The 22,632-nt window shown below is 34.0% G+C and overlaps 2 protein-coding genes across 5 annotated transcripts in view; one reads left to right on the plus strand and one right to left on the minus strand.

The window, feature by feature from the left end:
- Positions 1 to 11,961, plus strand: part of LOC126969228 (monocarboxylate transporter 12) — a 65,885-nt gene extending 53,924 nt beyond the window's left edge. For all 3 annotated transcript variants that reach the window (XM_050814573.1, XM_050814574.1, XM_050814572.1), the window contains exons 3-7: positions 7,643 to 7,762; positions 8,870 to 9,094; positions 9,627 to 10,400; positions 11,063 to 11,263; positions 11,632 to 11,961. In XM_050814573.1, coding sequence (XP_050670530.1) covers positions 7,643 to 7,762; positions 8,870 to 9,094; positions 9,627 to 10,400; positions 11,063 to 11,263; positions 11,632 to 11,789 — 1,478 coding nt within the window. In that variant the 3' untranslated portion in view covers positions 11,790 to 11,961. The remainder of the gene's footprint in view (positions 1 to 7,642; positions 7,763 to 8,869; positions 9,095 to 9,626; positions 10,401 to 11,062; positions 11,264 to 11,631) is intronic.
- Positions 11,962 to 13,398: 1,437 nt separating this feature from the next.
- Positions 13,399 to 22,632, minus strand: part of LOC126969265 (blue-sensitive opsin-like) — a 29,109-nt gene continuing 19,875 nt past the window's right edge. For both annotated transcript variants that reach the window (XM_050814643.1, XM_050814644.1), the window contains 5 exons: positions 22,003 to 22,118; positions 20,752 to 20,968; positions 18,510 to 18,594; positions 17,297 to 17,446; positions 13,399 to 15,977 (listed from right to left, as the gene is read on the minus strand). In XM_050814643.1, coding sequence (XP_050670600.1) covers positions 15,861 to 15,977; positions 17,297 to 17,446; positions 18,510 to 18,594; positions 20,752 to 20,968; positions 22,003 to 22,118 — 685 coding nt within the window. In that variant the 3' untranslated portion in view covers positions 13,399 to 15,860. The remainder of the gene's footprint in view (positions 15,978 to 17,296; positions 17,447 to 18,509; positions 18,595 to 20,751; positions 20,969 to 22,002; positions 22,119 to 22,632) is intronic.

Below are 22,632 nucleotides of genomic sequence, written 5' to 3' on the forward strand. Positions count from 1 at the left end.
TTCGTTTTTATTTTTTTATGACACAACATTAAAAATACATACAACCCTAAATTTTCAACCCTCTACGAGCAACCCCCTATTTTTGTACACAGACACACACATTTACCTCTATCCTTTGGAATTTCAAGCTTTTTAGTCACTGTGTAAGAGTGGAATCCTGGTGACCAGTAATACAGGTATTTTATTACCTGCCACAGGCACCAGCGATCCACGACCAAAACTTATGTATCCCCTGTATTTTTAAGTTTTCGCTTCTATTGTAATTTTGGTTGTTGGTGAGAAATAAAAGTTATTATTATTCTCTTTATTCTCTTGTATCGCGATTTTTATATTATTCTGTTCCATCCACAAATCCGCTATAGGGTTGCAAGATGGCAATGGATCAATACTTACAATAATTGTAGTACCATAAATTTGGTAGGTCTGAGAATCGGTTGCATCTACTTTTTACACCCCAAAAATTTTTTTATTACTTGATATAGCAATACAACGTTTGCTGGGTCAGCTAGAAGTTATATAAAAATGTATAAATTACTGTCTGACCATAAATAATGCTACAATAACTATAAAGAACAATACGTTTGAATTTGGAACCATGACAGATTATGAGGATTCATTGCGTTATCACATTTTCACACCAATCTGTGTTAAATATTCTTGTATAATTAAATTTAAGTGGGATCATAAAGATAACTGAATTTCTGTGATAGCGTTACACAATGTAGGAATGGCGCCAAGTGCAATTTGTGAAACTCTTCGTCCGCTTGATATAAGTTTAATGTTTGTCTGGGCTATTGATAGGTACAGCTGACAGCGGAACCTTCCGTCCTTGTGACAGAGAAAGATCCGTAATATTCTTACTAAAAATATGAGCAAATCACTGTAGGGAATAATGCGATGAACTCCTGTGCGAAAACAAAACAATTTATCTAAAAGACTATTAGGACTTGGAGCGTATATTCAAATTCAAATATTTTCATTCAAAATATGTTTTTAAAATCACTTATTGAACGTCAAAAAGTACCACCTATTCCGAAATATATGCATCAGACCTGAGAAGAAGAGGCGCAAGATTAGTAGCATATGCATTAGAGAAAAATATATTTTTTCATTTATTTAACATATAAGAAAATATATAGATAAAAATACAGTGTTACTGTATTTAAACTGTACAAAGTTTATCTGTGTATGTTAGCCGCTTAATTATCCCTTATAACTATTATATATTTATGGAAAGGCTTACGTATTTACGCATAACGACACTAACGGGGCACTACAGATTAAACAAACACCTCTCAATCTTAGGTCACCTCTCAGAGATTGCAGAGCGTGTAGATTCTGTAATAGTACAGATGAAACCCCGTTACACATTCTCTCTGAATGTGGTCCTTTAACGCGTAAACGTAGCATCTCTTTGAGAAGTCCACTAATTCCTTAGTGAGGCTCCTTTGCACAGGATGCCGGCAGATTATGGGTACGGCGCTTTTTTCTGCCGTGAAGCATTGTGTTTCGGTCTGAAGCTAATGAAATTACTGAGCAAATGAGAGTTAACATCTTATGTCTCAAGGTGACGAGCGCAATTATAGTGCCGCTCAGAATTTTTGGGTTTTTTAAGAATCCTGAGCGGCAAGTCATTGTAATGGGCAGAGCATTTCAATTATCATCAGCTGAACGTTCTGCTCGTCTCGTCCCTTACTGTCATGAAAAAATTTTTCAATCACTTGAAATACGTCAGCTCACTTCAAAAGGTATAATAATATTTATGAAAAGAAAAGAATCAATCTTAGCAGTGAGCTATAGTTTATAGTGACTATCACAATAGATCACATTGTTCGGAGTGCAACAGGCCTGCAATAAACTGTAGGTAATAAAGCCGCTTCACAAACCATAACCATAGGTAATTTAAATTATATTTCTTTATCAACAAAATATTGTTGTTAGCCTCATCCTGAAGTTTTCACTGCTTTCTGTAGATGTTATGGACACACTTTTTATTTTTTCGTTTTTATGTCTGTTATCTCAGAACTTCATTGTCAATGGACCCATTTTGAAAAAACTCTTCTGAAAAATTTAAACAGGAAATAATGCAATTAGTTAAGTAGATACTAGATATGCTAATACCCGCAACTTCGTAACCAAAGGAATTTTGACAGAGATTTCATACATTGTCTGTCTTTCTCTTCTATATATAAGCTATTGGTAATACGATTAATTCAAGCGGTTTTGTAATGCAAGTACTATCTTTACTATTCAAAATAATAGATGTTTAATTCATATTAGAAAAAAAATTGTTAAGTTTTCTAAATAATTAATTAAAACTTCAAAAATTTTAAACATTTCACTCATTTGTTTAAGAGCAAATTACTTAATGAGTTTTGTTCACTAACTTGTGAACGAAACTCATTAAGAGCATTTGATTTATTTTATTCGAGTGTACTTTAACAAAGTATCTATCTCTCATGACAATTACAAGATGCCCAAATACAGCAAAGATCTTCTTAAGGAGGTCGTATTAAGAACGGGGGTTCTGTGTACCTATCTACTTTCCGTTTCACAACCAGATCAGTACGATAGTACTATTTTATTAAATAAGACCCGTTATTTGCTTGGTTCATCATCAGCCGGAAGACGTCTTCTGCTAGACAAAGGGTTCCCACAAAGATATCCCCGACTATCGGTCCTGCGCTGCCATGACCTCATCCAACGTATAACGGCGATCTTGACCAGATCGTCGGTCCATCTTGTGAGGGGCCTACCAACACTACGTTTTCCGGTACGTGGTCGCCATTCGAGGACTTTATTGCCCCAGAAGCAATCTGTCCGTCGAGCTATGTGCCCTGCCCCTTCAGTTTCGCAATCATTTGGGTTATGTCAGTGACTTTGGTTCTCCTACGAACCTCCTCATTTCTGATTCGTACTCTGCGAGTACGATTATAGTTAGTGAGCAAGTCTGAGTACCGTGTTTGGTTGGTTATAGCCGATTCATGACTTCTCGCTTCTTCTTGCTTTGGTAAACTTTCTTATACAGTTATACTATCTGACCTGACAGACGTTGTTCTGTAAATAATAAATAAAATACTGTTTTCAATAAACTTGTCAATAATATTACACCACATCAAGAATTATTTCGTAAAATGTGCTCCCGGTTGTTATAATCAAAATGTTTCACAGGAGAACTATCAAACCGTGTGTCAAAAAATTCTCTCATACAAAATATGTCCGTACAAAACAAATATTGGACATAAAAGTAATTATGGGTCCCAAATCTAAATAAATCTTATCTGTCAAGTTGAACTAAACTGCAGTCCATGAAGTAATTAATCCTCATTAAAATCCATGTATTAGTTCAGAAGTTCACTGGAAACAAACATCAGGACACTGGATTTATATACATTAAGACATAATTGAATTGTTCTGATGGTCTTCTTCATCAGTGGACACTTGCTCCAAGTGATTCTTTCTGTATACGTATTCACCGAGTTAGCAAAGATACCATCATCAGATTTGAATGTTTTGTGGTTCGGGACGAATCTTAGAGTTCAAAAGAGCTTTTTTATCAACAGCAGTTAACAAAAATACACAACGCTTGATAACCTCCTCTTTTTTTGAAGTTGGTTAAAAATACGAACAGAAAAAAAATATATATATATATACATAATAAAACTAAAACTGATGCTGCTTTCGTACAAATATTGAAAATTTTCTAAAATTAAAATTATGTGGAGGGAAATAGCAATGACAAAATCCAGGCTAAACTAGTTGTTTCTAAATTCTAATCCATATCTTGTCGGTCGCAGGTCAGAAGCTTTATTTATGAATGGCCTTTCTGACCGCTCTTGAGTCTTGACATTGTGTGACATAAATGAGTAGGATGATAAGTACTCTCTTTACGTTTCGCATATCAAATCAAATGAACGGATGCTTGATAAAATGCCGACTATTTATTCATTTGTTCGGATCAAATTGTCCCAAATTTGGCAGTTGAATCAGAACGAACTCATGTCGGAATGTTTCGTGATGATTGTAATAATCATAACGATTTGGTGTTTTATTATCAAGAAGGAAAAGCCCGTTGGAAAATTTAATTTGATTCAACCTGAATATTCTTTGAAAATATTGATTACAAGTGTTGACTCGGGAAACCTTGTTTCGATATATAAATTAAGTACTCCGCGCCCACTCATTGTATGAACTGTTATATGTAATTAAATGTCATTGACTGAAATATTTGTATTGCGAATACATAGATGTATTTCTAAATCAAATAAATATGGATTCTGGATTAGTAATGAGCATAAATTATATACTAAAATGTTCTACGAAACACGCTGCATTTTACGGTATTAAGTGTTATTCCGCTCAGTTCAATCTTTTTCGCAGTGTAAACGAAGGAAAAAATGGCTCTCCATTAATTAGTATGTATAATAAAGAATTAATAATAATAAAATTAAATTTGCATTATAATGATTATAATCATTGAAGAACCTGGGCACGATCGCTATATTCCCAAGTTCTGATATTACTTGGAAACTCATTTAGGCCACAATTATTTTGAATTTCACCACTCACGTATTAAGAAGTAGTAGTAAGAAAACGTTTAGCTTTTCTATGTGTTAAATTGTGATCATCACAATTTCTATATAATTCGTTAGTAAGAAACATTGTATAAATATTATATTATCAAAAATATATAGAGAGACAACAGACAATATGTTTATTTCTTTAAATTTTTCTTTTTCCTATCCTGTATCGTAGTTATAAATAGCGCAAAACACCTCAACCACAAAGATCGTATTAAGTACTCTACTCTTATATGCTCTATGTACGTTTGGATGTAAAGCCTTTCAGCGGATGGATTGACGCGTATATGAGCCTTTGTTCCGTATTGTTCTCCCATACCATTGTGGCCGGTTGCTATTGATACAGAATTGATGGAAAGACTAAGTCAAGCTATTTTTAACCCAATACTGAACAAGGAAAATATTGAATACGGTATATTCAGGTTCATTTACGGTAAAAAAGATTAGACTATCAACTGACCTAAATACGGAGCGACTAGTTTAGTTATTTTCATAGTATTCACGGGTTATACGCGCTATTTATAACCTAGTTCCTAAAGATTTATTAAGAGAAATAGTTAAAGAACTAAACATTTTAACTGTTGCCCCTTATATTCTTGATTTGAATTTTCTAGAAACTTTGATAGTCATAATGTTAACCAGGAACAAACAATCTTTTTACTACTCGGTTACGTCGAGTTACTAAGTCTTGTGTTGGGTGATGCATATACCTTTTCAATGATCCCAGAAAATGTACAAACACATATTATGTTAAGAAATTGAAATGAACTTTTAAAAAATGTTTGCGTGGTAAAGATTACTACAACGAAATTACTTTCTAATTAATATATATCTACCCACACCTTGGAAATGGAACAAACACCCTCAGGCTATTTAATTAATAAATTTTGCGCCCGTTCTATGGGTGGTAGATTCTGACGTTCAATAAGGCTTAAAAAATCCTTCTTTGGATAAAACTATATGAATGTGAACATTTAAACCAAATATTGTATTTTTAAGTTCTGGTTGCTTAATTCTCCTCGGTACCTAACGGTGGCATGTCACACGTGATTTGACCGCTCCTGCAAAATAGCCTCTCGCCGAAAACAGGAGGTGCTGTAAGGCTTAGGTCAATGCAGTATCAAAAGATGGAAATACAAACGAACTAAAATAAAACTACAATGACGCCTCCAGATTCCTCAGAATATTTATTGCCGAGGCAAAGTTGAAGTACATAGGCGGAATTGGCGATAGACTCGCACGCCTTTCCTCGGTAACTCGTGCGTTCTGGTCAATCGCCAAAGCTGTGCAAGTAAATTTTTGCCAGCCTGCCATTTCGCCACTGCACAGAGACTATGACGCGCTGGCTCATGATGCAAAAGACAAAGCTGATCTCTTGGGCCCAAAACCTATGGGTGGACGTTCACTAGCTCAGCTTCATTCCATTTGTACGTAGGTACAACGAAAAGCGATCAAGTCATCTCCGATCGGCTTGATTCTTTGGCGTTGCGTAGAAATGTGGGTTCTCTCTGTATCTCCTATCGCATATATCTTGGGGAGTGCTCAGAAGAGATGTTGATATCAGCAGCTAATTTCCACCACCTCACATCACGTCAAAATGTGAAATTCTACCCACATCATTTTTGGCATTCCACAACCACGCATATTGCCTCACACAGACACTTTGTGGAACCAATTACCGGCTGCAGTTTTCCCTAACCGATACAACTCAGGGACCTTCAAGCTCTCTTGATCCCTGGTTTTCCGGATGTCCATGGGCGGGTTTTTTTATGAAAATAAGGGACGAGACGAGTAGAACTTTCAGCTGATGGTTATTGATACGCTCTGCTCATTACAATGCAGTGCCGCTCGGGATTCTTGAAAAACCCCGAAAATTCTGAGCATACTACAACTGCGGTCGTCACCTTCAGACATAAGACGTTAAGTCTCATTTGCCCAGTAATTGCACTAGCGACGGTGCCTTTCAGACCGAAACACAGTAATGCTTACACATTACTCACATTACGGCACCTATTTCTGCCGTTGTAGTACCCATAATCTAGCCGGCATCCTGTGTAAAAGAACCTTGAAATCCAAAGAAATCCCACAGGTTGCTTCACCACTTTCCATCGCGCGAGTCTGTTGTTCGTTTGCCCCCTCATGTGAGAAACACTAAAAGGTACATACGTAGAAATCATATATGCTCGGTTATTTCTCTTTCGGAACATCTCAAGGTTCTTTTTAATTCCATTATTTTATTTATCTTTATATTTCCTTGGCCCCTCCAGTTTCTGAATATTAAATAAATAGGACCGGATATGATACTTATATATTGATCCAAGTTTTTATTAATTATTTGCCAAACATGATTTCACATATTTTTGAATTAGAAATAGAACGCATCCGAAGCATATCAAGGCAGCAATAATAATAATTATCTATTTGTACTCATTCATTACAACATTCTTTAAACAAAGACAAATACCTTTGCATGTAATTTATTTATAAATGCTGATGAGAAGATATTATACAGCTGACTAATGATAAAGGAATATGGAATGGATTGCTCATTTTTATTTTTATTTGAAAATTTTGTATTTTCTTAGCCAATCCTAATCAATTTGATGAGCAAAATATTTACGCAAACCTTGTGACTATTTGATATATTTATAAAATTTGGAGTAACTATTCTTTGATAGTTCAGTTAATGGTTGTATGGGCAGACAGTTTTGATGCACATAAATGCAGATTATACCGCGCTATTACACAAACACGTCTTGTGAGTCTGCCAAAAATATTTTTGTATATTTATATCACTTTGACCTCCAATTTAAATTCATTAACGACATTAACGACTTGACGACCCAAATAGCCTAGTGGTTAGTGAACCTGCCCACTAAGCGAAAGTCTCGGGTTCAAATCCTGTTAGATGTATGTAAACATTTATACGATGAATTGGATTTTTGTTTCCAAGTCGTGGATGTTTATTAAATCAATCGTTGTCAACACATAGCACAGGCTATGCCTAGTATAAGGCAAGATCTGCAAATATATAGAATAAAGTTATTTTTTTCATCTTTTAGCCGACGGCATGACGTATTCTTTCGGAGTATTCTATTCAGAATTCTTAAACTACTTCAACGAAGGAAAAGGCAAGACGGCATGGATCATGTCCATCCTGGTTGGAGTAACTTTAAGTTCAGGTAAGTTATCAGACAATTGTTAACAAAATGACAGAAAACTATCGTCACTATCATATTAAAACATTACCGGCCTTGCAAATGAACTTGGAATAATTTGCTTATGTTTTTTTTTCGGACTTATAGCGTTTCCCGCGTTTCTTCGCAAGGCTGCTTAGCATTTGGAAAACTTCAAAATTATCATTGTATTGACAGTGTTGTTAGCGATATAGTCAACTTTTTGCATACCTGTCGTTTATTATCAGCTATAACTTAATACCAAGTTTATAAATATAATAATAAAACTTGCGATATTAAGTGAAGAATATTTTAACGAAAATCTTAGAGTGATTAAAAAATACGATAATAACAAAGTATGTACCCGCAGTATTCGGGAGTCAAAACTACTTTTACCTAGATTTTTTAATGGCTATGGTAGAAATAAACTAAATTACAAGGTACCATTTCTAATAAATAAACTTCCTACATCTTTAAAACAGGAGATAACAATAAAAAATATTAAAGTGAAATTAAAAAAATATTATCTTGATAATTACATAATAAATAGATAAGTATGAAACACAAACCTCCTGTATATGTCGTAATAAAACTACCTTACCCTCAACAGACAACAATAATACACAAACGTAAGTGAATTGAAGGGTACTTGTAAATAAGTATGCGGTAAGAAAGGTTTGTTTGTTTGTAATTTTATATAATATGTTTGTAAAAATTTGAATAAGTGTTTCATGTTATTAATGCTTTGAAGTCATATTGTAATTAGTTTGAAGTACTGATATTATGTCATATAGTATATTCTTAGTTTTCTTTTAGTTATTTATAAAATGCGACGAGTGTAGTACACGATAAAATCCGAATGGGTTAATATTTGTACTTAAATTTAAGTAAATTGTAAAATACTTAAAATTGTAAGCCCGTACAGGTACAGCTGAATCTTCAACTTTACTTGTTTTTGTCATTTTATAATAATAAAGTTTCAACATACCCAAATCACAATTGAAATGATTTTCCGTTAAAAATTTAAATAAATGAACGATATTGGTAGGGCGATATTGGGCATAACTGCACTAGTCGGACTGCTTTTTGCAATGAATACCATCTTGTTTTCAGGCCCAATATCTAGTTCGTTCGTCAACCGCTGGGGTTGTCAGACAGTAACAGTGGCTGGTGCGCTACTCTCTTCAGTGTGCATCGTAGCTTCAGCATTCGCTAACAACGTAACCACCCTTATATTTACCATCGGAGTTGGCGCAGGAGTTGGTTTTGGCTTCATTTACCTCCCCGCTATCGTCAGTGTCACTGTGTGGTTCGAGAAATACAGGAGTTTGGCCACAGGTGAGTTTTTAAAATCGATTAAGTTAACTCCTCCCATTTATCCATTTCTACATTGCTTGCACTACTAGATACAAGACTTAATATTTTAATTCTTGGCTCAGCTCTTCTTTCTTGTAGTTTTTCTAAGATATCGGCTATGTCACCCTAATTATTCGTATTTTTTTTTTACTTCTACCTTTAATCTTTCTGCTTTATATGTTTTGAACCACTTGGTGTCTTTAAACTCAGGTGATTGGAATGATTTTTAGAGAAGTGAGTGTATTAGAAGTGCTAGAGAAAGAAGTATACATACGGGTGACTGTTGTTATGTGATAACCGAAGCCCATACTCGTAACAATAATGGTGTCGACCTTATAAAGCGTCGAATATGGGAATAAGATATATAATAATATGAATAATTCGAAAACCGAAAACAAAACTTTAATGAGAGTAGCGCAAGACTGATCGTCGTGAATATCTTTGAGAGTGCTTTTGTGTGCAGTGGAAGTCTTGCGCCTAAAATAATGATAATGGATATTTGATATTTTTTCAGGGATAGCAGTATGCGGCTCAGGACTAGGAACTTTCCTCTTTGCTCCGATAACTTCTGCCCTCATAACAAACTACGGATGGCGGGGTGCAATGGCAATCATCGGTGCATTTGTCTTAAATTGTATACCTTTAGGAATAATGTTCCGACCTGTACCCGAACGACCCAGAACTCCAGTCACGGAGCCAATGCTACCGGAAGCAAACTTATCACCGCTTAAAAGGTCTCAAAGTTCAGAATACGTTGTAAAAGCAAATGGAAAAACAAACTATGATGTCGCCAGACTTACACTATCGCAATCAGACTTAAACTCAAGTGAGCAAAGACGGATGGGATCCAGACAAGGAAGTGGCATCATGCAAAGACCTGATGTTTTATATCAGGGAAGTATGACAAGCTTAGCAAGATTCAGGGCAGCTTCTGTTGAAAGACAAATCACAGTTAAAAGAGAGGAAAAAGAACCCCGATGTGGCTGGCTGCCTTGTTCAGAAGACATGAAGTCGGCATTATCTGAGATGCTTGATATTTCACTTCTGATTGACCCAATTTTTATATTATTCTCAATATCTAATTTCCTGACGAGTATAGGATTTTATATCCCATATTTATATACTGTTCCATTGGCTGAGAAGCTAGGTATAGAGAATCCGCCATACCTGATATCAATAATTGGAGCTTCTAACTTAGTCGGGAGAATAGTTCTAGGATACATTAGTGACAAGCCTTGGGTCAATCGCCTTTTGGCATACAATATTTGTCTCACTCTGGCAGGCATAAGTAAGTATTGACAATTTTAATAATCTACATATAAATAATAAAATCGTAACGAAGTAAAAACTGTAGGTGGTAGTTCGTATTGTTGTTTGAGTACCAGGTACAAACAAAGTATAAGTAATTTCATATTAATTATTTTTTTCCAACGAGACAGCGATCCACCGTGCCGATGAAATGGGTGGAAATGATCACCTATCATCAATTGAGCCCCATGCTTATCTGTTGATGACTGACATAAAAATACCAAACAAATGTTTAAAAAAATATTTCGTTCTTTTCCGGGCGTCAAGTCGTGTACAGTAACTAATCCAAAGTGTTCCAACTAATTTTGTCTGACCTCACTTCTGTGATAATTTAAATAAAATTTGTAACCAAAATTTATGAAAGATGCGGAACTCAAACCCACAACCAAAACTTAGATAAAACAATTTTGTTAAATTTGAAAGAACGAAGTCTCGAGTCAAATTCCTATAAGCAATTATTGGGGTTGAGCCGGTCACCAACTGCAAATTAGATCGTGTAGATGGCGCCACATCCTGAGAATTGAACAATACATACCAAGATTTATTGAACCATACGTCACTTGAACGGTTGGCTCAGTTGGAATCGCATCGTTCATAAATTTTGGTTACAAATTGAATTTAATTGTGTTTACAAAATTTCAGGTACAGCTCTAGCAATGGCGTGCAGTACCTTTTGGGGATTAGCGCTGTATGCCACAGTGTTCGGTTTTACCATTGGTGCCTACGTTGGCCTCACCTCAGTGGTTTTAGTAGACCTCCTTGGACTAGAAAAGCTCACAAATGCTTTTGGACTTCTTCTGCTTTTCCAAGGTCTCGCATCACTTATAGGACCACCTTTTGCAGGTAATAACTTGTCTAACCCAATTTTTTTCTAAATGGCAGTATGGCAAGTGCTAGTTTTTTTGCCTCAACTTTAGGATTTCCTGTTAGATGATCTGTAGTTGACTGAAGACAGAACCTTATATGTGGAATACGTAAATTAAAATTACTTAACTATTTAAAAAATTATTGCAAACATACCATAAAGATTAGTCACTAGATAACAAGTAATTATCTGAATTAAATACAATAAAAGACTGGCTCGGAAATAAAATTATTTAATAGATAAAAATAAAGATACAATAAATGATTAAATAATTACTTGATTGAATTGATATTACGTTATAATCTATAATGTAATCAAATATAAACATGTAAATTATAATCAACAGGATGGCTGTACGACAACTATAATTCGTTCGCGCCAGGATTTTACGTTGCGGGCGCGACCATATCGCTGAGTGGGCTAATCTTGTTCCTGATACCACTTATTGAGAGGCGATCGAATAGAAAGAGATGGCACCAGGATTCTGTACTGGAAGACATTTAGCAGAAGACATTTAGAGGGACCAATCCAGTCATTGTACTCAACAGTCCCTCAACCTCCTCTCTGAGCCCTTCAGAGGATACATATAGCAACAGGGTATATACTGTAGATAATATTGATATAGAAGATAAAGAATATGAGGATATTGAATGTGATGCAGACCATAAAGCTCATTCCAAAGATAGTGATAGTGCTGACGATCATGAGAGTATTAAAAATTGTGAAGTACAATATTTCACGTCGTTTTAAAAATGTTTTAGTGTATATAATTATTGACTGCAACAAATTGATAATAATAAGTGTTATATTAGAAAAACAAACTATAACTGTATTTTGTATGCAAAATATTCAAACAAGCCGGCAAAAAAACATTCGACTATGAATGATATAATGAGAGAGGAGTTTTGAATAATCTATACAAAAATCTGCAAATACTGGTATTTTATTTGTATTGGTTTTCAAATTATAAGTAGTAGAAATCAAATGAACGCGGTGTATCAATATCTCAATTATTTGTGCAAATATAAATACTGCGCTTTTGTAAAGTTGTATATAATATTAAATTAATTACTTAGTTTAAAACTACTTTGCGAAAGACAATATAGTCGATATTGCAGATGTATTTCATGAGCTTCATCAGGATAAATGTTGGAGAAATACAAGTTGCAATAGCAAAGACAGCGAAGGTACATCTCAATCAAGGATTATTGCCAAGTAGTTTAACGGAATTATAACGTAGAAAATATTATTAATGGCGCCTTATTTAGATTTTCACATATTTAAGCATAAATTAATTTTATAGGAAATCTGTGAATACATAGCTGTACAAAGTCTGTGTTATATGGAGATATGGTAAGCACGTAGAAATATAAATCACTAAAGGTGCCTCAGGGTAACTGGGGATACAGGGTAGGTCCGGATAAAATAAATAACTTCTAAGCATAGTGCGAGACGCCATCTTGTTCTGCCTCTCGCTCCAGTCAGGAGTCAGAACTCAGCAGTCTGCACTCTGCGTCTGTCGATGCGTTGCGTAAGATGATTGTGGCGTGACGCAAATAAAAAGGGATGTATGTAAATAAATAGTGTACTCACGTAAGAAGTTAAACGTACTATAAATAAGTATCTGCAGTAAATGTATAAATCCATTGAAATTAGCAAGTATTAATTATTATGACTGTTAATCTAGTAGACATTATTTTTATACCCAAAAATGTGTTAGGATGTTAATATTACGTAAGTAAGTAAAAAAATGAAATTTAGTTTATTATGAAACGTGAAGTGATTTGATATAAGTTTGAAATAGTAGTAATTACAGTATGGCGATTAGCAACGAAGTATAATACGGCTAAGTTTGAAAGCCAACAGTTGCTTAAAACGTAGTGGATTTCGGCTCTCCTTTTTTTACAAGATTACAGCCGTCATCTGTCATTCTATCAATCTGCACGTTTCATACAATCGAGTGAATCGCTTTTTTCGTAGAGAGTTTCGCTAGGCTGTTTATACTTATTTTTAGTTTTAAGTTATGTTCAAATAATCAACGTCGTACATAACAAAGTGTGTCGATTTTTTTTTAATAGAATTAAAAAAAATCGACACACTTGTGTCGAACAAAGTGTGTCGATTTTTTTTAAATTCTACCATACGTCGATATAGAAGTTTCACTTCAAAATCGATCAAATTCTATTAGAATAGACAATGTATATAATGTCAGTTGTCAGTCAATATTGTGGCATTTAAAACAAAAACAACATGGCGCGTAACCGAAAAACGTGACGATTAGCTATAAAATCATGTTTCACATGAAAAACATAATTGAGTTATCCGGACTTACCCTGATGCACGATATGTTAAGAATAACTTATTGTAACGGCTACATATCTTATCTGTCTTAATTAATTATACTTTCAAATAGTTGATAAAATACAAATAAAAATAATATGATATAAAATTATTATAAGTACGTTTATAATAATTAATAAGATTGACAATCTTACAATATTGTAAATACTAAATACAATAATTAATCTATACCTACTCTTCATACAAGGCCTTATTGTGGACCAAACATACCTAGATCATAGAATATACATGATAAATATAGCCTACGTAATAAACATTATTTATCTGTATCTTTCCTATTATACACAATAAATTTATAAATACTTTGTAGAAAAATAGTTGCATAGACACTCCTTTTTTAATTGTACTTATCGTTTTAAAGGTACGTACGTGAGTATTTGACAATAATATCCCGTATTCACATTAATTCCTTAATTTTTCATAAGCATGTCTGTGTCTCCTTTGAACTGCCGGAGACAGGAATAACTCAAATAAGTATTTAAATTAAAATATACGGCCCTAATTGTGGAATTTAAAAATGGCCGTGAATAAATTGGGGTTTTACCAAAATATATCGAGTTAACGGTATATAACACATATTCACAGCTCACACTGCATTTAAAGCTATATATATGATCATATTACCGGTAAGGGTTATTTAATGCACAATTTTTGTAGTTATAATAACGAGGCATGTACATTAATTAATAGAAAAAAAAGGTTTTTATTACCCAGAATCATGCCAATAAATGTTCTTTCTTAAGCTTTTTTACAGAATTTGAGTAAGTTTTATTCTTACTCAAACAATTGGTAATTTCGTGTAAATAAAAATTCCAAATTAAGTTATAAACAGCAAGCCTCGAATTTTTTCGCTTGCAAATATTTTTGGGATAGGTGAATATAATTTAAATGTAAATACCTAATATAAATATACAACTACAATTTTATTTTCTGTATAAATATTTGTCAGTTTAATGTTACCAGGATTAAATAACGATTGTTACAATGTTGTTTTTTATGTATTTGCTGAATGCCTCTTGTAAGTATTGAAAGAGTGACCCCCGAGCATGGTGACATTATGACAGTGCTGCGACTACCTAGAACTAAAATTGGACATTGTGGTACAAAGGTGGAAAGTAAAGGAACGCAGCTGTGGGAAATGCTAAAAAAACAGATGGAAGAATTATATATGTTTATTTCGATGTTGTTTTTTTTTAAAAAAAAGCATCTCTTGACACCTATTGTTGCGGATGTCCATGTCCATTCGATTTTTGACAAATTGTTGATGTGAAAATAATTACATTAAAACTAGTGATTACAAAAAGATAATAGATATTTTCGAATTGAATGCTTAGACGTACAGACTCATACATTTTGTCTCGTATGAAATCTATCCGATTCCATTCTATGTATGAAAACTCCTCCTTCCTAATAAAATAATTAAATTGGCTTATAAAGTAAAATTAAAGTGCAAAGTAAAGATCAAGCTCTTAAAATAAATGTGAAGTAATATGAAAAAAGAATGAAAATAATTAAATGATCGCATAAAAGAAAGAAGCCCATGCAAAGGGTTTAATTTTCGAATCATAATTATAACTTTTGAAAGTACAACATGTTTAACAACTGTATTGAAAATATACTTATTTTGTATTTCTAAAAGTTTATATCCACTAGATATATTTATACTGACACCGAAAAAGAGGAATTCTATTCTGGAGTTAAATCATTTTTATTAACGTACCATATGGTAATCCCGCAAAATTTCTTTTAGCGTCTTTTTAGAACATTTGTAGATTTAAATAAAAGTAAATCTATTCCAACGTGAATTTTAGGAAGACGCTTATATTAACGCTTCCACAGACTAGTAAAAACAGAAGGACTCCGCGCCATATTAGCAAGTGAAGCACCTTTATTCTAGTATGTGTGCGGTTACGGGGTAAACACAGTTTTTTCTCCCTTAAATAATCATATAACCACAAATACTTTTATATTATTGTTTTTACATTTTTTCACATCGCATGACGGCATTTTGTTAATATTTTGTTGCGACGCAAACTGATCTGTCACAGACGATGGCAAATCTCATAATGGCGGCCGATTGGCTTGTATTAGTGTAAGTGTATGCGTGGGGCTATGTATAATTACACGTTTACCGGCTTGTTTTGGTGCCTCACTGTTATGTAAGGTGACACGGAGTCCTTATTTTTTTACTCGTCCGTGATTACTTCTCATATTTTACATATTCTTATTCTTTGTGGGATATTCTCTGAGCCCTTGGTAAATGTTAGTAATGTTCTCTCGAATGCCCTTGTCTGCTACAAATAGCGTAGCGGCAGTGAAAGCAGGCGCGATCTGAAACAAGAGCATTTATTTTTAGGTGAATCTTAAACATAACTGCATCTAATACGAGTACGCAATTTGTTCGCTTCAAGAAGTTACAATTAATGATTTTCTTTGTAACCTGGCAGTGAATTATATGAATACACTAATGGTTTTGTTTAACAAGAGTTTCTAACATTTTTATTGTAACTTGAATTTCAAAATTGCGCATTCCACGCCATGCTAAAACCACAGAAAATGTATATAGCATAGATCAAATAATAAATAACAAAACAATTACAGACTATTGTAACATCCAACAACACACACCAACATATTTATTTTATAATGATAAAATAGTACATACATGACGTACAGTACATACAAGTGCGCAAAGTAGGTCGTTCCCGCACGAGCGAAGTGAGTGCAGGATGACCTACGTGCGCACGAGTATCGTATACTATTTTTACTATTGAGTTGCGCAAAGTTCGACACTATAATTATAATCAAACATTCCCGCACGCTCTTGTCAACGTGTGGGAAAGTAGTACTTCGCGAACGCAAATGCATGCGAAAAGTCGAACTTTGCGCACGATAATAGAAAATATAAATAAATCCTTTATTAATTTAATTATAATCTTGTGTAAGAAAAATATTTCACCAGTTATACACCTTTGTTATCATGTTCATTTAAATTATGATCAAACTGTGCCTGGATTGTTTAAAAGTTACTTTACATTATTATTATACATTTTGTCAAGCACTTGCTGCCCGCGATGGTATACAACACGACTGGTGAGATAGCAACGAGTACGCGACATTTGGCGATCATATACATATCTGAAGAAAGAAAAATAAACTTAAAATGCATATTTGAGTACTTAGTTATCTTAATCGACAGTAAAGTTAGTAATTACGCAATGAACCAATCATCACCACTTTAATTTAAGGATTACACACTGAATGCGGGGCGCAGAAGAAGGGGGAAGGTGGACACACGGAATCTGTCGCCGCTTGCGCTTAGCGTAGTGCGGTGATGTGTCCACACTTCATATATTTATTGGGAATCTGTTCACAAATTGAGCACCTAATTTTATTACATAACAAGATTGAGAATCGAATACCGAGTATATAGTCACCAGTCATACAGTATTTTATCGGTGCGATCAAATACGTGTCATTTAATCAATCAGCGAAAACCATTCTTAGTTATTCTTGTAATTGTCAGGTAATTTTCGGTTGAAAAAGCAAGACACCCGTCAGTCCCAGCGCACCATTTATACCATCGCTGGCACCGAATTTTTTATATTCTTCCATTCACTTTGGCTCATACTGTAGTATAACAAACTTACCGAAGATAACCATAATGCCCATTTGACTTGCTCGCCCGACGGTGCCATTGGCATATATCCGTAAATGAGATTAGTAAATACCACCCACCCTCGTAACAACGCTAGTGGTAACCAACACATCAGATTTACAACGGTAATTGCAATGACACTCTGAAATCATTACATAAAAAAATTATGATCTTGTTGCAGAAATTCTTTTAAGGTTATTTCCACCCATATTTCTTGCCCAACCAGCAAAGATTTTGCTGACCTATAAATCTAGAAACACAGGGGAGGAAATACTGAAATATCATCAAACATGATTTTGTTGATAAAAACATAATTACAGCCAAACAAAAGCCTAAAAACAGTTTAAGTTATATTGTAAAATGTTTTGAGATTGTCCTTATTACAAAGGATTACTGACCTAAGTGAACAAAATCAAAAGTTTAATTAATTTCTTAAGCAAAAAATTATTTTTAATGCAACAATAATATTATTCCTCTCTCAAAATGATAATTCTTTTACCGTTATTATTTTAATAATATCAATTTATCACATAAAGAGCACTTATTTATTACGTAGGGCGAATAAAATGTAAAAAAATGTGCCTAATTCGATAAATTACATCCCCAGTTCAATATTTTTGCCCTTTGGTCAATCATAGGAAAGTTAAATCTTTAAGATTTTAACGATAAGCAAGAGTATCGACATTAAAACACACTAGACTCCTGGTGGGTACTTATATATTTGCAATGCATTTTTTTTATGAAATTAAGGGACGAGTTGAGCAGGACGTTCAGTTGATGGTATTTGATACGCCCTGCTCATTACAATGCAGTGCCACTCAGGATTCTTGAACAATAAAAAAATTCTGAGCGGCAATACAATAGCGCTCGTCACTTTGAGTCATAAGATGTTAAGTCTCATTGCCCAGTAATTTCACTAGCTACGGCGCCCTTCAGACCGAAATACAATAATGCTTACACTATAGTGCTTCACGGCAGAAGTAGGCGCCGTTGTGGTACCCATAATCTAGCCGGCATCCTGTACAATGGAGCCCCCCACTGGTATCAGTCATGGAACCGAATTAGGAGAGCTAGTTTCAATGAGTGGTTAGTGCTCATTGGTCAAGTACCGATATGTTCACAATATATTGTAAGCAATCTCACTAGCTGTTATAGATTTATGTAAGATTTCTTTCCTTAACTTTTTTAAATACATCAATCCATACCTGAGTGAAAGGTGCTTGCTCCGCCATCTTGACGGAGCGTGTATTAAAAATCTCCAACTTCCTAGTCCAATACAACATAACGATCCTATAGAAAAACAAGTCTGTCATTGAATTGTTTTTATACAAAGAGGTTATTATCTATATGCATAATAGAGATTTTCCTAAGTACTGACTCATCACGATATCTCCGGAACCGTGAAAAAAAGTCCGCTGAGTTTTTTGAGCCCATTCTTCTCAGGTCTGAGGCAGTCTATTAATAATGTGTGGTAGTTTTTAATGTTCAATAAATGATTTTGAATGACTGAAGAAATGATTTTGATGATTTGAGATTTTACTATCAGTCACATCGAATCGATAAACAAAATAAAATTAATAAATACCTGTATAAATACACTAGCTGATTCTTTAGGTAACTGAATACAATAAACTACTTGTATACTAGTATATATAGCTTGGGAGGACATACAAGCGTGCTCGTAAGTGGTCACCGCCGCCTATACTCTCTTGCAACACCTGAGGCATCACTGGAGTGTGGCCGACCGTTTAGGTGGATGTAGATGCTTTTTCAAGATAGCGTCAAAATATCACACAAGGCTGTTTGGTACAGAATGATAAAACGCAAAAGAAAATTACGATTAACAATAATAACTGTAAAACTACTGTTAACTAGTATTATTAAAATTTATTTAAAATAAAGAAGCCCGCTGAGTTTCTTGCCGTTCTTTTCAGGTCTGAGGCAGACATTTTCGAACGGGTGATTTTTACGTTCAAGAAGAGGTTTTAGGTCCTGTTTTAAACAAAAAAAAAAATTTGGATATGCTCCCACAATTACTAACAAGAATAATCTACACTCTACCTTCACAGACTTAGGCTCCCGTTATTAGATTAAAAATTATTTTATTTCTAACATACTCTCGTTATTTTTCAATTAACTGGCGAGAATAGGGTTCACCTGATGACAAATGACCATTGCTCGAGTACCAACCAGGCATATATCGTTGTTTAGGAATATTTATAGTAAATAGTGGATTTATTAAAAAAAAGTACCATTGTTTTAGGACATATATTCAAAATACTCTGAGGCTGTATATACAGCGCCTATAGGCGTGGCATAGCAATAATTTGTTACATATATAAACCAGGTAACAACTTGAAGAATTAAATCATTATTTATGATATTGTAAATATGTTATATGAAATATATAGTCGGAAATATAATTCGAGATCAAAAATGTAAACAATGGTGTTGCCAACTACAAATAATAATCTTTTTCATAGTGCGTGTTGAAATATACTAAAATATCATTTTAAAATTCTAAGTGTAGTCTATATACATTATAATTAAATATTGCACAACGTTTTCTCTTCCTAATGTAGTATAAAATACATTCAATAATTAAAATGTAAATTTATTGTGCAAACTTTGCTTTGCTACTGGCAATAAGATAGAAGCCCTAAACATTTGGCTAGTCTACAGAAGAAATACGTAAATAATGTTACAAAAAATCTTGGTCGCAGTGACAGGTATGACTGGTCGCCATATTGTTTTGTTCATTCGGTTTCTGACGATCATCGTGATTAGATGCGCTCTTCTTGTTTTTCGTTTATAAATTAAACTATATTTTATATGTTTATATAATAAACTCGGCTCAATGAATGTGTGTATTAGTAAGATATACCGATACTATATAAACACTGAAAATTATTCTCTAAAAATATACTCATTATGAAAAGTGGTTAAAGGGCATACTGCCAAAGCTAAAAACCAATTCGGTATTTGTTTTAATGTCCCTTACTACTCCCGAAGGTTAGAATCGAACCCCAAAACTGCAAGCTGAAAGCGCAAATCAACGAATAGCTCATATCCAAAAATATAAATTATGAAGAAAATATGATGAGATGATTATAAAAGTAACCAATTCCGATTCGTCAACATCAAGCTCTTCAGACCCCGAATCAGAGAGCGAATATTAATATGGAAATTATTTATTTTATGTTTGGTTACCATTTGCAAATAAAGACATTCATAAATAATTTATATATACGTAAGTTTATTATTAAACTACCTAGAAAATGTTGATAATCTCTGAATTGTCATTTTGACAATGACATTACTTTGCTTAGATTTTTGATCTCGAATTACATTTCCGATTTTACTATCATTTAATTATAGCTTCTAATTTTGTGTTATTTCGTACTAAAGCAATGAAAGACGACTTCTCCTTAAATATTTGTTACTTACATGAATGAGGTTGATTTCACACTGCGTAGTAAAAATATCACCACAATGGCATATTTCATCCAGGAATCAGGTAGCTCCATATTGAATGCACAAGTATCGCATGTAAAATCTAAAGAATAGTTTCCGATGCCGAAAAGGGGCGGAAACGAATACAAACAAGCGAACAGGACACATAGTACTTGGTACATCGGGTAATGCCATTTTATAATGGACCAACCTAAAACATAGGAAGTGTTTATGTCATTTTTTTATGGAAAAAGAAGGACAAACGAGGGTACGTATTACCTGGTGTTAGATGATCACCCCCGCCCACATTATCTTGCAACACCAGAGGAATCACAGGAGGCACACACCTTTAAGGAAGGTGTATGCGCTAATTTTGAAAGTACCCATGTATCATCGTATCGTCCGGATACAACGCACAAGTAAGCTCATTCTACAACTTTGTAATACGTGGAAGAAAGCTCCTTGAAAACCTCACTGTGGAGGACCGCCACACATCCAGATGGAAACCTAAAATAGCTTCTGGAATCTTACTACCTGGCTACATTATCTTTGGAAATGACGTCGATGGCGTCACATCGGCGCATTGTTACGGTGTGCAAAACAAGCATCAGTAGAATATTATTATTAATATATAAAAGCGATTAATTTTTCAGTATTACATATTGATGTAAAGGTGGTGTGTTGTGGTGCTGATTATTATTATTATATTGATGAAAAGTCAATGAAAGAATATAGATTAAGTATAAAAAGTATTTATTATTCTGGCAGTACTATTATAGCGACACAGAACACCAGAAACTGCAGAACTATTAACAAAAAAAGTCAAAACGTAACACAAACAAAATATCACGACATGTAACCTAACGGTAATGAAACTGCAAATCGTATTGACCCAACAGGACGAGCGTGAGCGGGTGAAACGGAAACAGGAGGGGGCTTCACGTTCCAGCGAGGTCCAGAGATAATCTGGCCGTGTAAATGTTAATTTATACGTCAAGATAGACTATGACAGCCAAAGCCTAAATAAACTATTAACTTCTATTTTCAGCAACGCACGAACAGTAAGACAAAGTGACATACATATCGCGAGTGTTAGCCGTAGCTGTGATGCACACTAAAGTAATAAGCCTGGCCTGTTTTCATTGGTTTTCTAGCAGCAAGACGTAGCTAGATGTATAAATTATCTAAAACACATACTTCTAAGTAAAATTCTATTTCAATATTATACAGTGAATAATATATTACCATTATTGATGTATTTAGCGACCACGTATCGTTCAATGCACACGTGAGTGAGACATTCCACTTCATATACAGAGATAAATGTATTCCACCAACCAACATAATTACAGGACTCAATACTGAAAGAAATTGACGTTAAATGTAATGTAATCAGAAGTATTACGGCCTTATAAATAAACTTACCTTAAACTTATACTTCAGAATAAACCAAGAATATGCTAAATGATGACAAAATCGCTGACAACACTGTCAATACAATGACAATTGACAATTCTGAAGTATTTCGAATGTCAAGCAGCCTTGCAATTTAACGCGGGAAACGTTAAACATCCAAATAAATCAATCATAGGCAAAATTTCTATTTGAAAACATTTTACATATTCTTGGTTTATGCTCAGATATGCCAATTTTATTTGTAAGGCCGTTATAGTATAATATAGTATGTAGTATTAATACTCGAAACAAACATAAACTTGCAATTCCGTCTACTAGGCTCCGTAAAATTGCTAAATCTTTTCAAGTGGATTGTGTTATATTTTATAATAAAATCCCAAATTATATTATAATACTACCAATGTATCGAAAAAATAAATTAACATCAAAGGCCTATTATAATGTGAAAGATTATTTGAA

The sequence above is a fragment of the Leptidea sinapis genome, chromosome 17 (genome assembly GCF_905404315.1).
Source record: "Leptidea sinapis chromosome 17, ilLepSina1.1, whole genome shotgun sequence".
In the NCBI taxonomy this organism is placed as follows: domain Eukaryota; kingdom Metazoa; phylum Arthropoda; class Insecta; order Lepidoptera; family Pieridae; genus Leptidea; species Leptidea sinapis.